The sequence below is a fragment of the Mchenga conophoros genome, linkage group LG6, assembly GCF_057382185.1.
Source record: "Mchenga conophoros isolate Kocher_MC1m ecotype Shallow Benthic linkage group LG6, M_conophoros_male_GT1.1, whole genome shotgun sequence".
NCBI classification, from domain to species: Eukaryota; Metazoa; Chordata; class Actinopteri; order Cichliformes; family Cichlidae; genus Mchenga; species Mchenga conophoros.
In genome coordinates this window covers 23,081,845-23,104,240 of record NC_140531.1, presented here as the reverse complement: position 1 = coordinate 23,104,240, position 22,396 = coordinate 23,081,845, and the positions used below count along the sequence as shown (strand labels likewise).

The window sequence follows — 22,396 nt, the reverse complement described above, 5'->3', positions numbered from 1 at the left end:
TTTATGTGAAAAACAAATTAATGCACTTTGGAATTGTTTTGTAGATTTAACAGAGGGAATGGCATCAAATCATGTGTGTTAATCACAGGCTTAAAATTGGTTCTTTGCTTAGTTGTCTGTTACAGGTAGACCTAACACTGACTGATTTAGGTGCCTTTTTATGCTTGAATGATTCATAGGTCAGTATTTTAAATAAAAATCTATAAAAATGGTTAGATACAAGGACCGGTCTACTGCTCAAGACCAGTGTCTCTAAGCACATTTTTAATTTAAGCTGAATGATGAGACTCCTCCAGGGCAGTAGGTCCAAAAATGTTATCTACTATTTTTTTTTTTTACTGTTTTAATTAACTTATTTTGTGGTGCATTTTGTAATATTTGCCAACATAATGAAAATAGCCTTTTTGTTATATTTGTGACTAAAAATTTTATGTTAAAGTATTCTACATGTTTCATTTTACATTACTGTGAAATATAACCATATACCATCCAGAAATGATCACTAATTGACTTTTGCAATGTGAAGTTTATTAGTTTTTTTTAGTGTGTGCTCAAATATGGGACTTTTTCATATTTTAAGGCAATAGGATTTTTTGATGTATCCCGGTTCAGATCAAATTTCAGGCTTTTATCCTTAATAGCTTGTTCAGACAGGTTCAAACACGGCCTCAAAATCTGAAAAAGAAACATGCTGGAAGCAGGTCAATGGACCATTTAAAAAGAAAGTATTACATTTAAATTGAAAGTAAATTTAACAGCAATTATTACATATATCCAAACTTTGGACCATGAAATTGTATATAACAAATATATGTGTGTGTGTATGTGTGTGTTTGTGCAATCCTAATGCTTCTGTTAAATAGATTTGATCCATCAGCCTTTAAAAGCAGACCCAAAGCTACTTCTCAATTAGCCTTACAAATTGAATAAATGCGTAATACCTTTCAGAACAGTGGATGAATAGAGTGAGTAAACACGTTCTTAGAACCAAGAAATAGCAGAAGGTCAAAAATAGATTTCTCTGAAAAATGCACTCAATAACAGATGCAGAGGTAAATGCCTGATTTTGAACAATATAACATCTACATTTTAAATATATATTGTGAAATATATCATGATTTAAAGGAATGGCTTTTCATTAAAACCAACTGACACAAATTAAAATATACAACATTTTATTGTAATTTCACAGTCATCTTTCACTTAAAACAGAATACACAGGCGAGACGGTGGTCTTTTTGGTATACACATACAGTAATGCCAGTTCATGGAGTGGAAATATAGTGAAGGCGCTGAGTGGTAAAAGTAGGAGTGGTCAATATGTCAAACAAACCAAAAACAAAGAAAAACAACAAAAAACAGGTCAATATATCTTATGAGTGTCAAAATACCATTAATTATAACATAGTTGAAAGAAATGTAGTGAACATGTCTGGTCACATGAAATTTCATTTTTCAAAATAAGGTAGGTAGAACAGTTTGAAGCCTCTTCTACCACGGACTGCACAGCTGATGTAAATCACATGGTACACTGCGGGCGAACACACAGAATGGCAATATTAGCATTCATCAAAACAAAGCTTTGCACATAAAAAGACAAGTAAAAGGTTTAAGAGATAAAATGAACAAAATTACCTCCAGGGATAAACAGAAGAAATCCAGGAATGAAGAAAATAGCACTTGAAATACCTGTGGGGACAGTTTTATCAGCTACAGTCAAGAGAAAACACACACAACGCTTTGAGTTCTTAATTAGATTAAGAAAGTACTACTTAACTACCGGTCCATTTAACATTTACATGCTCTGAAACAGCCAGAAATGCTAAGTTAAATTAGAGGATTGATGAAGTTTGCCTGTACAGTAAATCTGAAGCTACAGCTGCATAAATATTGAAAATGACTAACTACTCTTTTGACAAGATTAACACGTTGTTGTTGGAAATCACTGCTTAGTTTTCTAACAACATTAATAAAAGGTGTGAACAAGAAGGTGAAAAAGTATCTTATGATTATAAATTATGTGGCTGAAAGGAAGGCATAAAAATGGAGAAATGGTAAATGGCCTGCATTTGTATAGCGCTTTTCTAGTCCATAGGACCCCAAAGCGCTTTACACTACATTCAGTCATTCACCCATTCACACACACATTCACACACTGGCGATGGTAAGCTACATTGTAGCCACAGCTGCCCTGGGGCGCACTGACAGAGGCGAGGCTGCCGGACACAGGCGCCACCGGGCCCTCTGACCACCACCAGTAGGCCAACATGGGGTTAGTATCTTGCCCAAGGATATTTGACATGCAGCCAGGAGGCAGCCTGGGATCGAACCACCGACCTTCTGATTAGTGGCTGACCTGCTCTGCCACCTGAGCTACAGCCACCCCAGAAATGGACACCAGAAACAGCCAAACTGCAAATTCCTAATATATAACCATCAATATCGATGGTACTTTCACTTTAGTTAGGCAAAATTTAAGTGGTGGTATCAAAGATTTCAGCTGTAGCTCAATCTGTGATATTTGCAGCTGCCTGTGGGAACAGCAAACCACATTTATAACTACAGCTCACAGAATTTTGTTGTAATTTTCATAAACAAACCAGGAAATAATTGGCCTCTTTCCTTCACTATGTGATCTCATTTTATGTTGCACATGAAAGGAGTCTGAACAGTGTAAAACACTTGAAAAAAGAATGCTTGCACAGCTGGGCTGCACTTACAGACTTTCTGGTTATAAGCAAAAGGAAAAAATAGTGCATACTTTACAACATTTTAAAGTACATGTCTAAAAGTACATGTCTAAAGGCCCCTATAATTAGATGGAATTTTATTGGATTTAATTTAAAACGACACTGTAATTAGATTTACCCACAAATACTTAAAGGTAGTTACACAAGAATAAGGGGGTAACGAGTCAGTTTTTCACACGAATTATACTGCAAGTAAATGTAAGTAGTGTGTAAGTAATTTTAAGTAAGTAAGCAATTTAGTGGGAAAACAAACAGACAAGCTTGAGCCATATTATGCAGCGGCTTGATCTTGCCTAACTTGTTTTTCTACAAAATTACTTATTTAAAATTACTCATGCAGTACTTAAAAACGTACTTACACTCTACTTAAATTTACTTGCAGAGTATAATTTTGCTTTGTTTCCTGTAAAAATCTGGCTTGTTACCTTTAAGTATATAATTATATTGTAATTTCAAATTAAATACATTGAATTCCTTTTAGTTACAGGGTAAATACTCTCTTTGTGATTATAAGGTGTTACTAAATAATGCAATACTTGAGCCGTATGCACAATTACTATTATGCTAGTTCATTTGGAGGCAGATGGTGACTTAGCAGATGTACATTTTAAAGAAAATCTTAAAGGGGTGAGTAGAATAATTCATCAACTAATGTATGACAAAATAGCACAGAAGTTGATGCAGATGTGATTAATAATGTGTTGCTAACTTTCAAAATTCTCTACTTAAAAAAAAGGGGGTAAGAGAGCTCCCCCCCCACCCACCCACAATTCTTGTGGTGATGATGCTCAAGAAAAGGCTTGGGAGCAGTGATAAGAGCATGAATTGCTCTGAACAGGACTCGGGGTTATGGAAGTATGCCCAGTCAACTTTAGATAACGAAAGTTCTTAAGCAGATTTTACAGCTTAATTGCAGAGATGCACCTGCTCCTGTAGCTACTTATGAAAGGCAAATTGATCTAATCTCATCTATTTTGACTCTGGTGACATTTTCTTAATATGTTGTGGGTGAGCTCATCCCAAAGAGCACATTAATTGCTTGATTTCTGCCTCAAGCTGGAGAGGAGACACTCTATACAAAAAAGGCAGACACGACTAATTTAAAGTGCCTAACTCGCGGTGAGCATTTGAAGCTGATATTCGTGGAATGTGTTGACCAATTTAATGGGAGGTGCTGATTTTTGTAAAGGGGAAAAGCAAGGCTCATTTGATCTGAAAAGACTTTTTAAAACTTGCCTGACAGACTTTAATTCATTATGAATCCTGGTTGTACAGCCAAAGAAATTCTGAATAACAGTTCTGAACATATAGATACTTGATAAAATGCGCTGGGTTTGGACAGAAATACAAGATGAGAAGTATTGAACACTCAGCTTTTTAGAGGTTTGGAGGCAGAAAAATCAAAAGGGACACTACTAATCAAAGACAAGGCAAGAGAGGTTCAAGATAGTTAAACATGTGACACACAGAGCCACTACCGGGCCCAGCAGACCTCTGAACTATATGGAATGTGAAGTGTGATCTCATTCAATACAAACTTATCGCAAGCATGCAGTCAGAGCATTGCACTAGGGCTGCACAATTAACCAAATTTGAAACTCAATCACAAACATGATTGACCAGTGCTGCAAATGCTTGTTCTGTCAATTGAGTACAAAGCAAAAGTAAATCAAGCGCCCCTTAAATCAGTGCCTCATCACGTGCCTGCATAAATAACGAAATTCAAATGTCTGGTAAGGCAGAAGGTGAAGAGCTTGCTCCTTGAAGCAGATCCTCATCTGCTGTTTGGTAATACTTCAGATTTAGCACAAGAGATATTAACCAAGAATACTTCATACGCAAGGAGTTTGCACTGCAAGGCAACACGAACTAAGTTATTCAACCACCTGCAAACACACCACAAGAGTATATGAATAGATGAAGGCCAAGAAAAACAATGCAATGTTTGCTAACATGAATCATCCAATGTCAGCTCATGTCCATAAAAGCAAGGGTGGATACGACACATCACAGTATCCACCCAGCTCACAAAGACATACCGAAATCACCAACCAATTGAATTCCATTTGGCCAAAGATAGAAACACAGTGAGTAATGGAGGGTTCAGAAAAAATGGTCAACTTACTGGAAAAAAGATATTTTATTTCCACAAGATTTTTCCAATGTGGCAAAGCCTGTCCTGTCTGCAAAACATTGCAGGTATAATGTGGAGGGATACACAGCTGTGGACTACTATGAACTTTATTCACACCCATACTACACTTACAATGATCTAACTAAAGATTTCCCTGACAGTAAGAAACAGTGATTCTTGTATAGGTTTGTTGCTACATTACAAACATTCTGCTGACAACATTGTGTGTAGTAACAATGCGTAAGCTTGAAGAAGTTATTTTAGAGGACAAGTAGAAGTTTTAGGTGTTCTAGGTGAACTTGTGATCACCGTCTACAGCCTAAACCTTAAGCCATCTGTCATTTCCAAGTGCAAATGCTCCTTCGGTTCCCAGAAACTGAGGGACTTTTCAGCTGAATTTAAATTATCAGGGTGGCTGTTCCCCCAGGTGTAACCATAAAGTAAAACCTCCAGGCATCCAAGAAAAAGAGGATTTAAAGAGGTTCAGTGGAGTTTGAGGTTAGCGGGAAGTCGGCCAACTAGTTGCTACAAAGATTATGCACCATGTTATCATTTATTTACAAACCCCCCCAAAAATGTTCAGATGCTGAAGATGCTGAGCGAGGGTTAAATTGTTCTCAACAAAAGCAGATGCTGACTGAGACAAACCATCATGGCAAGTCTGAGATGACCCCTATGCACTAAGGTCAGTCAGCATGAAATATTTGCACTTTTCACTTTCAAGTGTAGGACAGTTATCTACCATGGATATAATAAAGCCACCGGTTGCTAGGGAAACATGTGTTTTCTGACTGGTTGGCAGTGGTTGTTGGAGGAGATTGAAAACCTCAGAGCGACTACTTTGGCTGGATTATCACCTTAATTGTCATAAGGCGGTACAAAAAACAAAGAAACAAGCAAAAAAGGCCCACTGTACATGATTCTTGTTATGATTCTGTCACTCCAGTCGTAAAAGCAGACAGACTGTGAGATCTGGACTAAGAACTATACTGTCCTGTAGCAGGCAAGGACTATGGCAGCTTTCTGTGTGTTCTTTTGTGTGTCAAGATAACACAGAGATCCTCCCACTTGTGGGAAAGCACACCAGCACTAATGGACTCTAATAAAAACATTCCATTCTGAATTATACTATTTAATCCACTATATAAGTCCTGCATTCATTCATGTTTGGTCTGTTTATGATTTGAAAGAAGTTGAGAAGTGACGCGCTTCTTTGTGTATGCTTGCATTTGGACTAACATGCATTTCTAAAAAACAACAACAACAGTCTAAATGCTTTGCATGTCAATATTTTATCTTCCTTACCTGCACTTGGATTGAGCTGTATGACAATACCTGTGAAAATAAGAGCTAAAACAAAAACAGCACAAACATTATAGGTTTGAAAGGTTCTGTTTTTATTAGTTTGGTTATTCCGGCAATAACTCTGTCATAATCTGTTGATCAGTGCAGGGGAACAAAGTTCACTGTGCAAAGTGCCAAGACTATCATTGCCTGACACAACACAGAACAAACTACCTGGTGTAGCATTGCAAAACAATTTGGAGTGGTGCCTTTGTGTTAATGTTAGAGCGTCATTTTGAAGTGAACTTAGAATCAGAAAGAAGAGGTGTGTTTGTCCTTTTCGACTGCAGTCATTTAACTGGAGATTAGCAATTCTTTTGAGTTTAAAACCAAAATTAAATTAAAATCACTAAACCATCTACAGTGGGAGCAGGCAGCCCTTGTTACTGTGATGCTCCCACAGCCAAAATGAATCAGGTAAACATGAGAAAAACAAGTTTCTCTCAGTAAATTGTTCTGGTTTGTGTGTTTCATACTTAATAAGTAACAAAAACATGTACTTACCAACTCCAGTGATGAGGAGAAGGAATGAAGAGAGAACAACCCTTCTGTTTTTCTTCACCAGCGGATGGGACACCCACCTAGGCGAAACGTGTTTTTAAAGTAACCGTGTTTGTTATGCTTCTCCGTGAGAGAAGACCGAACTTACCCGCAGCAGTGCGCAGAAAGCTGCGTGACTGAACTCAAGGTGCTGAAGGACCACTGAGAGCTGCAGTAAGACAGCGTTGCAGGGTCACTGTGGAGAAAGCAGAAACACGCTTCATCTCACATTCACAGAAGAAGCAGGGAAAAGAAAAATCACGCCTGAACTACAGAGCCCACCTGATTTTGAAGAAGTTATTGAAAGAGGAATTCCCGTTGTTGCCCAAGGCGTCTTCATTTTCCAGATTCTAAAACAAGAGGAGATGGTGGATGTCATATAAACGGCAAAGAAAAATGTATAGCTCGCAGAGAGGAAGCAAAAGTAATACTGTTATTATAGTCGCTGTTTTTTTTTCCCTATTTCTTAAGGACGTGACTTTCAGATATGTTCATCTGCTGTAGAAATTTATTAGGCCTCCCACTTCTTCTTTTGTCCACACATGCCCAGTTTGTCCAGTTTTATTTTTGAGGACACACTGCACATCATGCTAGGAATCTTCTTGTTGGTGCCAAATGTTTATTTCATTGTGTTAAACTGTGTTATCTCTGGCATTGCTCATATATTCGCCAGAGGAAATGGGAAAAAATTATGTGTTTGTGTGACAGGCTGCTAGGAATGAAGTGCCAGGAAATATCATTTAAAACTGGTTCTTTGCTAAGTTGTCTGTTAAGTGTAGACACAGTACAGGCTCATGCCTGGAGTTAGATACTGCTTTTATCCTTGAATGATTCAGGCAGGCAGTGTAAAGTGGAGAAAAAAAAAACTGGAGAACTAATACCTAACACCACTTTGCTGCTTGTAAGCAAAATAAATAGAAATGAAGGGCAGCTCAAGACTTTTGAACAGTAATCTACAAGAGTCACTGGCCTTCACAAATATGTTGTGACACGTTTAAAATAGTTCTTTTCACACGGTTAACAGCCCAGCTCCATCACATCTTACAGATTCCATTTTACCAGAACTTACTGTATCTATGTGTGTTTCCATAAATCCCTCCTTGACTTTCATAACTTGAACAGCCACACTTGGCACACAAGCCCAACTTAGGCATCTGCCAATTGTTTTTTATATCACATATTATGATTTTATTATGTTGCCTAGCTACCGCCAGTCACAAAATGACCAGTTTTAACTTTTATGCTCCTATAACACATTGTAAAAACATCCTATTGTTTTAATTTCATTGCAATAATGTCTCATTCACATCCACAAAAGTTTAATTATGCATTCAGTATTAGGATGGATGAGGCTGCCTAGCAACCACCTAGCAACAGGCTAAAATGAGCAGCTTTTACTGTATAAACAATATCTACCACCACTACTTTTCTTAAACTTTTCTCAGTGTTGGTAACTATATCTGTTTGCAGCAGAACAGCACAAAGAGATCACAGATAATTGGTGTGTACAAGTTGTGCTAATACAGCACTGTGCTGTCAGTGTCAGTCTTTGTGGCTCCTACAGTTCTCCAGAGTATAATGGGAGGCAGAGCCTTGAGCTACTAGACACATCTTTTGTGGAAATAGCTCCCAGTTTAGGCTGTGGACAGACACCCTCTCTCTTCCTTTCTTTAAGGTTGAAATATTTCCTTTTTTGAAGATTACAGTCAGAGCTAGATGAGGTAATGCAAAAATTTTTTTAAAAAAAATGCTGCTTTATGTTCAAGCTGCTAGCAGAAGCTCTCGTGAAGCCTGCTCTTTCACTCCACATAGATTCAAATCATCTCATTGTTACACGTCATTAAAATTGTGTGCTCCCAAGGTTTATTTCTTTTCTTCTTTATTCTTTGCCATCTTTTCATGCTCTTGTTTTCTTTCTTCTTTTGTTTCATTTCACTGGCTGCTGCCGATTGCTGCCCACCTTAAGCCTGGATCTTCTCTTTCAGTCCTAAAAATGATAAGTTAGCTGTCTTCCTTGCTCACAGGGACTTGCTGAATTCTTGAGTTTGTAGCTACGAATTCGTAGTGTTGTTATAAAAACACTACAAGCTAAAACTGATACCAATCAAAAAGGAATTAGACAGCCTCTCACTGGAAATGTAACAGCAACATGAAAACAGAAATGCAAACAATGTTTTGTATCTCTTGTGTGCATGCTACCTGATACTTGAGGTTAGTGGGTTCAGGGGAGGCGGCAGCAGGTGAGGGATGATTCTGAGGTTTGGAGAAACTCAAAGGGCCAAATGTCATCTCTCCTCCTTCTCTGTCCTTCCATCCCTGCGGCTCTCCGTCAGTCACAACCCCCTCCTCATCTCCCTCCAGCACAAACGCATCGTCGATGGTAAACTGTGTTGCCATGGTGATTCCCTCTTACACCCTGAGGTCCTGTAGCCGGATGCTCACTGTGATTTAAGAGTAATAACGAATGTTTTATGGATTTTTAATCCCTCAAACCGCAGGAAACAGCCTGTGAAAATACTAACTCAGCAGCTGCTGAGTTTTCTGTCACCAATCACAGCATTTCCCTTTAAACGTTTAAAGTTCGCTCATACATGCTACACTACATAAAAACTAAATAAAGTAACTCCACCACTTTCGAATTAGTTTAAAAGGCGAAAACAGCTGCCGTGCTGCCTACACGTAACAGCGGATGGGATCGAGGCTAAGTACAACAGAGCAGAGGCTACACGGCTTTCCTGTAGGTCTCTGCCATTGTTTGTCCTCATTCTTCTGTCCGATCAGATGACCAGGAGGAAAACTTACTGTCTTAAGTAAATCCTTTCTCCTGCGAAGAAACTTCGACTTCTGAACTTTGTTCGGAGACGAGTCACATTTTTGTAAGCCCTGGAAAAAGTGGTTTTAAAGCCTTCTGTTAGCAGTATCTTAGTTTTTCTTCTGTAGTGCGACTTCTTTAGAAGTTTGGACTCTCTTCTTTTTTTTGGCAACCGGCAATCGATTAGATACGACTGATTACGCCCAAAGCGCTCTCTTCGCGTGCGAGCCAGGGCGCCGAATCGAGTGTCGTTTTATCGATCGATCCGCTAACTTTTGTTATGAAGGAGAAAAAACTCAAGAAACTGGGTCAATCATTACAATTTATGAAATTCCTACGAAAAAATAGATGGCAAAGCATTACATAAGTCACTCGAAATTTCTCTACAGTAAGTGGAAATTTTTTAGTTTAAAGCATGAAATTGTGAGACAATAATTCAAAAAGGCATTCACTGTGTGCGTGTGTGTATGCTGAATAATATAAGATAGCTAAAACAGATTAACGAATAAGTTAGGATAAATGATAAATACGATAAAATGAATAGGAAGAAACTGAAAAGAAATGAACAAACGTAAGTCACACAGCTGTCACATGATGTGTGTGCAGCTTTTTGTTGCAAGTTAGAGATATGTTATATAATTTAATACAATGCATCTCGTTAAAGATGGTCACGTTTGGTTCTCACTAACTTCAGGGATAGTATAGAACTAGCAAAGCTGTATTTTATTCGACGCAGTTTGTCAGTCTTCTTTCATAATTTTGATCAAGTGTAAAAACACAGTAAATATAAAAAAAAAGATTTATTTTATTAAAAGCACGAATCAATTCAAAAACATCTTGACCTGGGTTGTTTAGGGCAAAACCTATCAGAATATCAACAAAAGTGTATGTTTGCATATTCGTGTTCATGGACTGTGGTCATCTAATGGAGGAAAGGCATCCTGTACCCACAAGCCAGTAATATATTACCAAGGCTAAATAATGTCAATTAAAGAGCTGGAATCTATTTTGTGCGTTTTTATCTTTTGCTTTTAATCAAACAGCATTCCAGCTTTTCATTTACTGGAGTTTTAGTGTATTTTGTTTTAACATATTCAATATTCATTAGCAGTGCACTTAAGAACTGATAACAACAAATCAGCTAAATTAATGTATTCTCCATTTGGATATAAACACACATATAGATTTACTGGATCTTTGTATTTACATGCATAATAAATTTGGTAAAGCTGCCTCTTCTCCCATAACTAGAATGATTTTTTTTAAAGGCTCTAAGGAAGTATTTATTTTTATATATAACTTGCTTTGAAATGTCTCCAGTTATGGGTATGCTGATGAAGAGGAAAACCAGTTGAGATAGTCGACACACTACAGTGAAAAATTAATATTTCACAGGACTTGATGCTGTCCAACGCATTCAGGTGTGTGTTAATGCAATGCCATATTCCCTCAAGTATTAGTCATCTCAGCAAATCACCTAAGGCCAAACTGTGTGATGCTCAGAGAAACTGCAAAATACTGCACGTCTTAAAAATACAATAAGACAAAGACTCAACAACAAAGGTTTGCCAGGAGAAAGCCTCTTTTCTCTAAAAATAACATGGTAGCATCTGAACAAACAACAAAACGCACGCGACATTATCCTTTGCACAGATTAAACCAAAGCAGAGATGTTTGGCCATAATGCACAGAGACACATTTGTTGAATCCCAAACACAGCATAGCAGCACAAGTACCTCATACCAGCTGTAAAGCACAGTCGTGGTGAGGTGATGATTTGGGCTTGGGTATGGACACTTTGAAGCCACTGAGTTGGCCATTTAACTCCTCTGTACACCAGAGTCAAATGTGAGGCAGTCTCTTTGGCACCTAAAGTCCAAACTGGGTTATGCAACAAGCAAGTCTACAACAGAAATGCTGAAAAAGACAAGAAATCTTATTCTTATTGAAATGCTGTGGTGAGACCTTAAAAGCACTGTAAACATACGAGTGCCTGTAAACCTCAATGAACGAAAGGGACTTTGTAAAGAAGAGTGGGTCAAAATTCCTCCACAACAATGTGAGAAACTGATAGTTATACAGAAATTGTGGTTCTACAAGCTAATCTGAATCATGGGGTGTACGATTTTTTCACAGTACTCTGTGCAGGATTGCATAGAGTACTGTGAAAGCTGCCTTTGTTACATGACTGTAAAAGATGCAAGAGAGCCAGTTTCCAAAAATGGTAACACTTAACTGTAACCGATTTTATTGGCAGTTTTGTTGGGTTTTTTGTATGTATGTTTATTTGTTTTAAAATGATTTTCATATTTTATGTGTTGGGTAACATCCCAATCCCAAATAAATTAAAAATTATATCTCAGCAAAAAACAACAACAAACAAACAAACACTTGTTCATTCATTCAAAACCAAGCACAAGAAAATCCAATAAATAATAATACAAAAAATTTGATTAGGAAATAAAAGTAATGTAGAGAACCGTTGAGTAAACTATGCTTCAGATTAGGTACACCACTTATACCAGGTTTATCTATATTAATGAAATAGCAGTTGTTGTTGTTGTTTTTGTTTTTCCACTGATATTATATGAGGTTTTTGTGGCTCCATGTTGTGGTGCTTTGCACCTGAGAGGATCCACAAATCTTTCTGCGGTTGTGTTTAGAAGGACATGTAAAAAACAATCTGCCAAATCAAACATGCAGAGCTGCCCACGTCTCACCCCTTTGAGAATTAGGAAGCAACCGAAAAAAACTTTAAAGTCGTTCTGTTGTAAGATGTTTCTACACAAATAGTAAGTAAAGTAAAGATGTCGCCTGCCAGTTAGGACAAGCTGGGTTTTTACTTTTTTATGTCCTTGTTTCTCTACCCACCACAACCTTCAGCAAACTAACATAAAAGGGAGTGAAACTGTCTGTCTTCCCCCATAATACCCGTGTTTCATTTTTCTTAGCTGAGATGATGTGTTTTGCAAATTCTGCACTAAAGCACTGATACTAGAAGTAATGAAATTTATTTGAAATTATGTTTGAAGGTGAAATAAACACTGAAATTTGAATATTTTCACTTAGTACCTGTTGCCAACATGTGAAATCATGTGATTTCCAACAAGTCAGAAGACTTGCATTATGCAAACAAACATCTCTAAACCAACAATCACAGATTAGTCATTGTTGGTTGCAGTTCAGGCGAGCAGATAGTAAGAGCTGCTGGTTGCAGTGGACACTGGTTCAATGTCAGAGAAACCTTACTGACAAATACTCGTATCAGGACCGAATCTGGACGCACAGAAATTCAAGAGCTGTAAGTTATGTATTTGCATGTGTGTGTGTGTGTGTGTGTGTGTGTGTGTGTGTGTGTGTGTGTACGACTAACCCAACTCGAATATGTTCAGCTACTTCCTAAAATATGTAAACATATCTGACATGAACAGGAAAATGTGCATATGTGTCTTTTGATTTTTGGAAATCTAACGAGGCAGTGAAATCCTTGTAATTACAACAGTTTAAGAAACTTTGAATGCAGACTGATATCACTACTTCACAGACTGCGCCACATATTGATCTCTCCTCCGGCTTGGTGCCACATTAATTTTGAAATCCTCTCTCGTTTGCAGATGGGACAAAAGGCCACACTTTGCTTCCTCCTGCAGCTCATTTTTGAGGTAAATCTGAAGTAGTGCAGGACAATATCTTTACTAATCCACAGAAACTTAAATGGCAGGTGTTTTGTCTCTTAAATTTGTAAAGGTTTCATTTGATGTCTTTCTTTCCTCCTGGTCAGCTGTCATCATGCACACAAATCAGGGTGATACCTGACTCTACGCTGGAGCTTCCCTGTCTCCCAGCAAATAATCACTTCATCGGAGTGGAAGCAATCACATGGAAATTCAATGGTTTTAAACGGCTTCTGTTTTTAGTGTGATGCAAATTTTTGCTGCTTTTATGTACATATATGTATATAACACATGGCCTTCTTTAAACTACAGGTGCCATCCTGCTTCAAAACTATAAGCCCGTCGCTTCAGACTTTTCCCTCCGCTTTCAGTCTGTCACTAAAACCAAAGAGGGCACGTACGAGTGTCTGTTAAAGGGGAGCGATATGGAAATAGTACGAAGGTTTGACGTCATAGTTGATGGTGAGACTCTTTCGTCATCATACGACCACTTTTAATTTTACAGTTAGTGGAGCAACGAACAATAAAGTGTTTGCTGTTTGTCTGCTTTTTGTTTCTTTTTGCAGAATTCACTGACTATCAAATGAAAGCATTTACAAAGTCAGATGTTAAACTCCCTTGCAATATCCCAAGTTCCAGAGAAGTCAGCGCCAATGCACTGTGGTTCAAAGAAAGTGCAAACGGAAGAATAAAGTTGAATCTTGAAGATGACTCCGCAGATGATAATAAAAAAATAGAGCTGATTTTTCCACTAGACCACGATCAGAGCATCATGGTCATAAACGCTGGCATGGAGGATGCTGGTATTTATGAATGTGAACTGGATGATGGAAAAAAGCTGAGCTCTATAAACCTTACTGTGGAAGGTAGGGGGCTTGTCAAATTTAATAGAGATTTAATAGATTTAATGATTTCCACTGCGCGTTGAGTCAGTAAGGGGGGGAAAAGGATCGATTAGTTGCATAAAACATTTTTATTTATGATTTGTTTCAGTTTTAGCTCCTCCTACAGCTCTTCCTCACACATGCCAAGGCTCCACCTCACCATGGGAGCCCTGCCCGGAGGAGAACAGCCGCACAGCAGAACCCATACTGAAGGAGTCCATGACAGAGTTTTCAATGAAGCTGTATTATTATCTCAGAGAAATATATCCTTCTGGCAACATGCTCTTCTCTCCTGTCAGCATCGGTGGGGTGCTCTCCCATTTGTTGTTAGGTACGAAAAGAGAAGCGAGTCGCTATTTTAATGTAATCACGTTGCAAATGTTTAGCATTCATCATGTTCTCCAGTGAATCCTTTAAAGTTTTCCAGTTTCATGCATCACCATGTTAAATTTGAGATAAACCAACCAGATAAACCTGCAGGTAAAAAGTTAAGATACCTTTTTATGTTTCAGTTCGGCAGAATTTTAGAGGGTGAATTAATACAGTAATGAACAAAGCGAAAGAAATAACAGGTTACAGGTTGATATTAAGTTCCTCTTCCAAAAAAATTCTGTTTCTGAACTGGTCTGGCTTTCGTTAGGTATTATTGGTTAACGTCTTATGTGGTTAGCTCTGTGATAGACCTTTCCAGGATGTGCCCAGCTTTTAGCCCTATGACAGCTGAAGAAAACGAGTAGAAGATGATCGATGATTGGAAATGAACTGAATGGATGTTTTGAAGTGTAACTCAAAAATAGAAATGATGCTGTGATCATACAGCACTGCAATCTTCTGTGAATGTCCTGGACTTACAATGTTTCTGAGCTCATCAGCGTAACTAGTGAAACTGTTTATTTGACCACTCCTAATATTCCCGCTCTCTCCCTGTGTTGGAGAGTGTTTTATATATGAAGCCTAAGGATGGCCCGTTTTTCTTCTATTATGTCTTTTGACCAGATGTTATGAGTTAAAAAAAAAAAAGCTTCCAAATGTAAATGTTGCACCTGAAATAATCTTCAGATCTTTCACCTGCTGAATTTATTAAGAAAACAACAACGACAAAAAAAAGCTCACAGCTGTCCACAGCACAGTGCATTTTCCCATTACATTTAAGACATTTAGAGGGCTGTGTAAAGGTCATGCCATATTTTTTTCTTAAACTAAAGGAGCCCCTGGAGTAAATGTTTCAAATAACTGTGACTTAAAAATGTTTTGGTACACAGCTAAAAAGACAAAAAATACACCAGTGTCTCAAAAATCTATGGATTCAACTGTATTTTTAAAATCAAACGTGGCTTGCAGCTTCCTATAATGTACTAAACGTATTGTTATTGTCTAATTGTACCTTCAGGTGCAAGGAACGATACCCGTAAGGCCATTGAGAGCGCTATCTGCGTGCCTCACGACTTCCACTGCGTTCACTCCCAGATGAAGAAGCTGAGAGAGAAGCTGGCCGGCTCCCTGCTGATGGCCTCTCAGATCTACTATAATTCACGTATTACTATCACAGTGTGAAGTATATCACAGAGCAGAAAATCACAGATCGTAAGAGATAAAATGATTTCTATTTCGGCTCTCCTCCTTAGACATGAATCTGAGTGAGTCCTTTACCGACCAGTCGATCCAGTTTTATGATGCGGAGCCCACAAAGCTGCTGAATACCACTGAGGAAAACACACAGATGATCAACAGCTGGGTGGCAGAAAAGACCCAAAATAAAATCACAAAGTTGCTTGACTTTGTCCCACAAAGTTCACAGCTGATCCTGCTCAACGCTGTCTCCTTCAGCGGTCAGTAAACTGTGCGCACACCTTGTGCACATTTCAAAAAATGTGGAGACTGATAAACTGTGTTTACGTGTGTTTTAGGTCAGTGGAAGGTCAAGTTTAACCCAAACAATAAAAAAGGATATTTCACAAAATTTAATGGTGATGGGGTAACGGTGCCTCTTCTCTATCATGACAAGTACATGGCAACTATGATGTATGATCCTCACCTAAAGGCACAGGTAAGGAACAAACCACCAACTGACACTTTTCACAGCAATATGTGTCTAAATCCTACACAGAACTTTCTGCCACAGGCAACAGAAGTGACATCCTGTCTTCATCGATTCCTACAGGAAACATGCGTGTTATGTTATTATTATTATTATTAACCTTTATTTAACCAGGAAAAGTCCCATTGAGATTAAAAACCTCTTTTGCTTTAATGTTGAGCTTTTCATCTTTAATGCACATCTAAACTGCTCTACTAACTCACAAAACATACAGTTTGAACAGTAGCTTTATGTTTAAATTTCATCTGTCATTTTACGGTTATTTTAATTTTATATCACAATTACTATGCAGTTTATTCCTGTATAAGTAAATATGCTAAAATACTTCAGATCTATAGCATTCAATTTCCTGTTCCCCAAAGGGTCAGTTTCTTGTCTCTAGTCTTGTCTCTTGAGCTATGACAGGTATCAGAGTCGTAACCAGAATCCAGCATCTGATAGTCCATGATTCCGGCGACCTGCAGTCCTGTGCAAAAGTCTTGAGCCACCTCTCCTTTCCTTATATTTTACTTCCAAGGAACCAGACGGTATCATTTTTTAAAGTGGTCTGCAGCTCTCCAGGCTTTCTGAAGGTCCCTTTATAGTTTTTCTTTGGACATCGGTTGCTTTTTCTTTCACTCATTTTCAGTCCAGGCCTGTGTAACTGACCATTTTCATAAGAATGCTATTACTACAAAAATGGGAAAAGTTTTTTTGTTCCTCAAGCCGTTTAACACTGACCATTGAAATGAACAAACAAGTAAAGAAACAATTTTAAATTCTATCTTCAGGCACAAACACAATTTGTATATTTTTTTTGTTGACTCTATGCAAAATAACAAAGATAACACAGTTATAAGAGCATTAAATAGTATTTTTGCACCAACAAGGTGATTCTAAAAAAGCTTTTATCTAAAGGGTTGGTGTATTTCAGCATGCTGTGCAGTGTGCCCTTAAAAAAAAAGAGGAAAATAGACAAGTGGAAGACCAAAAAACAAAAGCTATCTATGTTTCCTCAGAGAGTTCAGGCTGTGTTGAAGAATAAAAGCACATTTTGACTTTCAGGCACGTTAGAATTGTACAAACTCAGTTTTTGTCATATATATCATATTTTCATTATATTGCTAAACATTTTCCAAGGAAAATGAGCGATGGCTCAAGACTTTTGCACAACAGTAGATATCTTTAAGTTGATAAACACGTCGGTGGCCTCAGTGCACCGTGGTTTTGCTCAGATGAGTTAGAGAGTCAACAGTTACTAAATTTACTGCACCACTGGTGCATTTTCTTTTTTCACTCCTTACAAAACAATACACAGAGAATATTTCCATCTCATGGACAACCAGATGACTTAAACAAAGTTAATGCCAGCCAAACAGTTACAGGCACTGATACTATCATGCGTATTACGATGATGAGAAACATTTTTTTACATCTCAGGTTTATTTTAAATGCCAGTGGTAAAAACAGATGGTCTCATAATGATCTCTTTTGTCACTTATTAACACTTCCAGTATTTTTTTTATCTTTTTTGGCCAACAGGTGGCGAGGTTTGCCCTCACAGGAGACAGCAGTCTTTACATCCTGCTGCCTTCCACCAACACAGAGGCAAAGCTGCAGGAGATCGAGCAGAAGATGACCGACAGGACTGTGGTTCAAATGATACAAAACATGAAAACAGCATCTCCTCAGCATATTGAGGTCACTCTGCCCAAAATCAAACTGAATTTCCAGCCGGAAATGAACACGCTTATCAAGAAACTAGGTTGGTTCATCTTCTGTGCTCTCTTCTCTTTCCAACCCAACATCTGACCTTTTTTTGTATTACCAAAAATAAACACCACCCATGCCTTCATCCTGTGCAGTTTAGCTAGCAGTAAACATTAGGTTCCCATTTATGAAATATGTCTCTACGTTTGCTTTTTGATCTCAAAGCATCTCCACCACATGCTTGGCTCTCTTACCTGCTTTCACCCTCACTACTACCTTTTCTGTACTTTTCACTCCCTTTCCAGGACTGTCAGTGCTTTACGAGGGTGCCGACCTGTGTGGCCTCTACCCTCAGGAGAAACTGTTCCTGGATGACGCCAAACACAGAGCCTTCCTCGCACTGACCGAACAAGGAGTGGAGGCCGGCGCTGTCACCACCTTGTCGTTCTCCCGCTCCTTCCCTTCCTTCTCAGCCCTGCGGCCTTTCATCATGCTGCTGTGGAGTGACCACACCAATGTGCCGCTCTTTATTGGCAGGTTGACCGAGCCGTGAGAGGAGAACATAACGAGGGATGGGGAGTAAAATGTGCAGGAAACGACAGGCAATGTTTAACAAAGGCTGCTTTGCTGCTGTGTTTGAAGTAATTTGAAGAATTTTTCTGAAAATTCAGTTGTTAAGAATCAATATTGCTTTAAATAGTCTAGTTACTAAAGTGAGCAGTGACTTGTGGATTTGGATTATCTTCCGAGATGATGATAAATAAACACATATCTACACAACACACATGGTGCTTATCTTATGTTCTTGAAGAATCACATGTTCAAAGGAGGACAGACGCCCACTGATACAGCTCTGATTTATTTTGAGAAGTACTTACACAAACCCACCACAGGATGGCAGCCATACTGTGTGATTGACATGGACAGTGAATACACAGGGACTGCAACAGTGATTTTCCCATCTCATTCCCTCCTCAGCCCTCCCACATCATCACCACTGATAATAATTCAAGGAAGACGAGTGTCAAAATCGGCAACAGTAAAGGTTTTTTGTTCGTTAAAGCGAGAGCTTGCTCGGAAAAGCGAAGCGAACTGAGCAAAAAAGATACCCTGAATCGTCGTATTCACAAACAAATACACAGATGGCGAGGAGTCTGAATGCATGGCACGTCGGCATTCAGAACGATCAGCTAAGGTTGCACTCTATTATACAAGCTGATGGGGATTGCTAAACATGCAGCTGTACTGCAGATTGAAATGATTACATAAGCAAAGCAGGGTCAATAGACAAAGAGTCAGAAAATTCAGTGACTGTAAACAAAACGAACAGATCCAGAGACGGAAACAAATAACCCCCCAGCCAGAAATGTGAACTCTATTTGATCACTGCCAACCAGAAATGTATCCTTAATGCCTGGATAATACGATAATGTTGTTTTGGTTTGATTATCTCACTGCTGACGTGCTGGGAGTCTCAATGTGCATAGACAGAGTGCAGAATAAACCTACCACCCTTTTCCAAATCTTACTGACATTATTTAAGCTCTGAATGAAAATATCCTGAAGCCTAAAAGTGTTTTTTATTAGTGTCCAAGCCCTTTATTCTTATCCTAATCAAACTTTGGAGGATCTACTCTCTCTCTCTCTTTTTTTTTTGTTTTTTTTGCTGTCAGCAATCAGACATTCACAAGGTTATCGAAGGACACCAAGAATATGAGCAGCCAGATCGATTCAACAGTTAGAAAACTCCCCGAGGCCACTGACCCACCGTGCATGTGCTTCTCTGAACAAGTGTATGGCCAGAGCTGCTGTGACAGATGAACCAGGGGACGACATCTGATATCCTGGCAGGCATGTAGATAAGTTTTATATATATGAAAATGCTGAAATGTGCACAAAGATCCACGGCATGCATGCAGCTCGATGAAAATGGGATCTTATTGTTGTTGGATCTGTGCGTTTCCACTGACCCTGAAGGATGTAATCCCCCTTTACACCGAGAGGTTAAATTATAGGAAGGCTCTTGTACCAAAAGCAAAGTTGTATCTGAACAGGAATTCCTGTGTTTAATAGACGTGTAGATGATTTAGAAGAGACCTGATATTTAACAGGTCAAAAATAACGGGACAATCAGACGAAACACTGACTCCGTCTGATGGCTGATCTCACCTTCAGCCAGATGTCTTCTACCAATATCGAATGTCTGAGGTCGTGCAGATGTGGGTTAGGGAACCTTTTCGAGCTGTTTATAAAAATCAGATAACCGAACTAATCAAATTCCTGTATCTTTAAATTCAAAATATGTGACACCGCACTGACGAAAGAAGATGTTGCATAACTGGTGTTTCTGTTGGAGCAAAAATTACAGTCACTGAGGTAAACTGTCTTGAATCCAGATGAAATTTGTTTCAGAAATGCTGCAACACAGTGCAGGATACTCTGAAAGACATCGTTTTGCCTGCTGTGGACACAGCTTTGGGCTTTCATCAGACAGGAGCAGTCAAAGGTTACGCACCACAGTATTTGCCTTTCTTAAAGTTGCTCTTTTGGCTTTCTGGCAGTGGGAGACAGAGATAGCAAAGGCCTGGAACAAGTGGCCGGGCGCACTCGCACCACTGAGGCCTGCGGTGGTAACAGAGGATTTCTCTCTTTTGTCCTTTTTTAAAAAACATTCCCTCGCACCTCTGCGCTTCTGAATTCGGATGGAGACGTTTTGAATGGGGCATGACGTGAATACAGATTAACAGACGCTGCACAGGCAGAAAAAGCAGGCACTCATAGTCTCACAGCCTTCACGCACGCGCACATTTTGACACATTATCGTCTCATGTGAAGGTGGATAAAACACCACTGTCACCAGAAGACAATGAAAATACATAAAAACAATGAAAAGGTAAAGGTAGAAATCCACCGAACGGATCTTTTTGTGCTTTATAATACGGTGTGTTGTTTTGCATTAGATAGACATCCACGAAGATAAGAGACTTCTCACGACAATCATCCTTTCGTAACATCCCTCCCCCCCCCGCTCCTGCATCTGCGTACCACATAATGAGTCACAAAGGGTGCACATACTGTCAGGTACTTTCACTGAATGAATTTTGAGTGCATTAGTCTCAAATCTGGTCATTATGCATAAAATTTGAATGGACATGAGCAACTTCTACAATACAGTACGGTCTAAAGCACAATTTAGTGAGCTTTGTTTTGTTACGTCAACACTTTAATGAGGACATTGTCACAATTTGGTTTACCTTGGAAAAGAAAAGTATTCAGATTACACCTTATTACCATCACTAATATTAGTATGAATATCATATACTAATACTCTGCGCCGTATTTATTGGCAATATGAGACAGATTTTAATCAGTATTGTTATTGCATGTTTTATCCTTTGTTCTTATTTCTTCCTTACTCACATTCTGTTATCGGCCATCGTACAGTGAGACATAAATGTGTGTGTGTGTGGTATAGTGCATTTGCATGTGTGTGCATTTATGCGTTTGTATCATGAATATCTTGTATAATCTAGTCCGGTTTGTCACTGCTTGGGGCTCCTTGCTGCGTGAGCGTATGCCAGTACTCGACTTTCTTCCCTTTGTTTTTGAGACACTCGAACCAGTGTCTGAGTCTCTCTCCGCTCGCATTGATGCCCAGCTCCACTCCTCCTGCAAACACAGAGAGAGAGAAGCAGAGGAAACAGAGAGGAGTCAAGAGGCGAAGGAAAACTTGTTTGCTGGTGAGGACGATAAAAGGAGACAAAAACTGGGAGGAGGTGAAGATGACTAATAAGGAAACAAAATAACTAACAAACTAAAGAAAGAAAAATTTGAGTTTGCTTTTCATTTTTTTTAAAATACTCTTTATGAATCTGAAATTCCTGATCCTTTTAGCATAGCTATCAGAGGGAAAACAATCACAACACTCACTTATGTGAAATGTTTGCAGGGACCAAAGAATGGTCCAGATCTTTCTAAAGAGCCCCCAAAAATCTGGGAAATACTGGATCATCCTTACCAATGCACTGTACATTATCCTGGGACCTTACAAAACATTATCTTTACAGTTTAAGTAACACATTTCTCATGAATTGGAGTGGCAGTGTAGAGTGGAATATAATCAAGTTCAGTACCTCAAAATTGGTACATTAGTACAAGGCGTGTTTAAAGATTGATTGAATCTACCAACAAAAAGCAAAAAAACAAAGCATCTCTGCTTTAAATTTTACCCCTGTCTGCTCCTAGATCTTCTCCTTGTGAAGCACTGTGAGCATTAAGGCACATCTGCTATGCTTGGACTGCTCCCCAGAAGTTCCAAACAGCTCTGCTTTGAGAGTGACCACCATCGCTAAGCAGCATGTCATAAATGCTACATTTATGCAAATTTCTCTGTAAAACGACCTGAAACACACTGTCTCATAATTACCATTTAACAATATAAACTGAGGCTACACACCAACACAAATGCCAA

General features: G+C 38.7%; 3 protein-coding genes across 3 annotated transcripts in view; 1 reads left to right on the top strand and 2 right to left on the bottom strand.

Annotated features, from left to right (window-relative positions):
• Positions 1 to 1,158: 1,158 nt before the first annotated feature.
• Positions 1,159 to 9,793, bottom strand: tmem134 (transmembrane protein 134). Its single transcript, XM_085276841.1, has 8 exons — positions 9,571 to 9,793; positions 8,968 to 9,209; positions 7,051 to 7,118; positions 6,878 to 6,964; positions 6,733 to 6,809; positions 6,190 to 6,234; positions 1,636 to 1,689; positions 1,159 to 1,531 (listed from the first exon to the last, which is right to left on the bottom strand). Exons 2-8 carry the CDS (start codon positions 9,163 to 9,165, stop codon positions 1,449 to 1,451), a joined length of 612 nt encoding a protein of 203 aa, XP_085132967.1. The 5' UTR covers positions 9,166 to 9,209; positions 9,571 to 9,793; the 3' UTR covers positions 1,159 to 1,448.
• A 2,948-nt stretch (positions 9,794 to 12,741) lies between these two features.
• serping1 (serpin peptidase inhibitor, clade G (C1 inhibitor), member 1) lies at positions 12,742 to 18,707 on the top strand. The gene is made up of 11 exons (XM_085276835.1): positions 12,742 to 12,881; positions 13,195 to 13,242; positions 13,362 to 13,473; positions 13,567 to 13,716; positions 13,821 to 14,120; positions 14,248 to 14,469; positions 15,529 to 15,672; positions 15,764 to 15,967; positions 16,046 to 16,185; positions 17,758 to 17,980; positions 18,231 to 18,707. Exons 2-11 carry the CDS (start codon positions 13,195 to 13,197, stop codon positions 18,476 to 18,478), a joined length of 1,791 nt encoding a protein of 596 aa, XP_085132961.1. The 5' UTR covers positions 12,742 to 12,881; the 3' UTR covers positions 18,479 to 18,707.
• A 56-nt stretch (positions 18,708 to 18,763) lies between these two features.
• Positions 18,764 to 22,396, bottom strand: part of doc2g (double C2-like domains, gamma) — a 36,794-nt gene continuing 33,161 nt past the window's right edge. Inside the window, exon 11 of the mRNA XM_085276836.1 lies at positions 18,764 to 21,594. Coding sequence (XP_085132962.1) covers positions 21,455 to 21,594 — 140 coding nt within the window. The 3' untranslated portion in view covers positions 18,764 to 21,454. The remainder of the gene's footprint in view (positions 21,595 to 22,396) is intronic.

Coding starts and splice junctions, on each gene's coding strand:
- tmem134 (XM_085276841.1), bottom strand. CDS start 9,165: ATGGCAACACAGTTTACCATCGACGATGCGTTTGTGCTGGAGGGAGAT. Junction 6,810..6,877: donor CTTTCTGCGCACTGCTGCGG/GTAAGTTCGGTC, acceptor CGTTTCGCCTAG/GTGGGTGTCCCATCCGCTGG. Junction 1,532..1,635: donor TCTTCTGTTTATCCCTGGAG/GTAATTTTGTTC, acceptor GTTCGCCCGCAG/TGTACCATGTGATTTACATC.
- serping1 (XM_085276835.1), top strand. CDS start 13,195: ATGGGACAAAAGGCCACACTTTGCTTCCTCCTGCAGCTCATTTTTGAG. Junction 15,673..15,763: donor TCAGATCTACTATAATTCAC/GTATTACTATCA, acceptor TCTCCTCCTTAG/ACATGAATCTGAGTGAGTCC. Junction 17,981..18,230: donor CACGCTTATCAAGAAACTAG/GTTGGTTCATCT, acceptor CTCCCTTTCCAG/GACTGTCAGTGCTTTACGAG.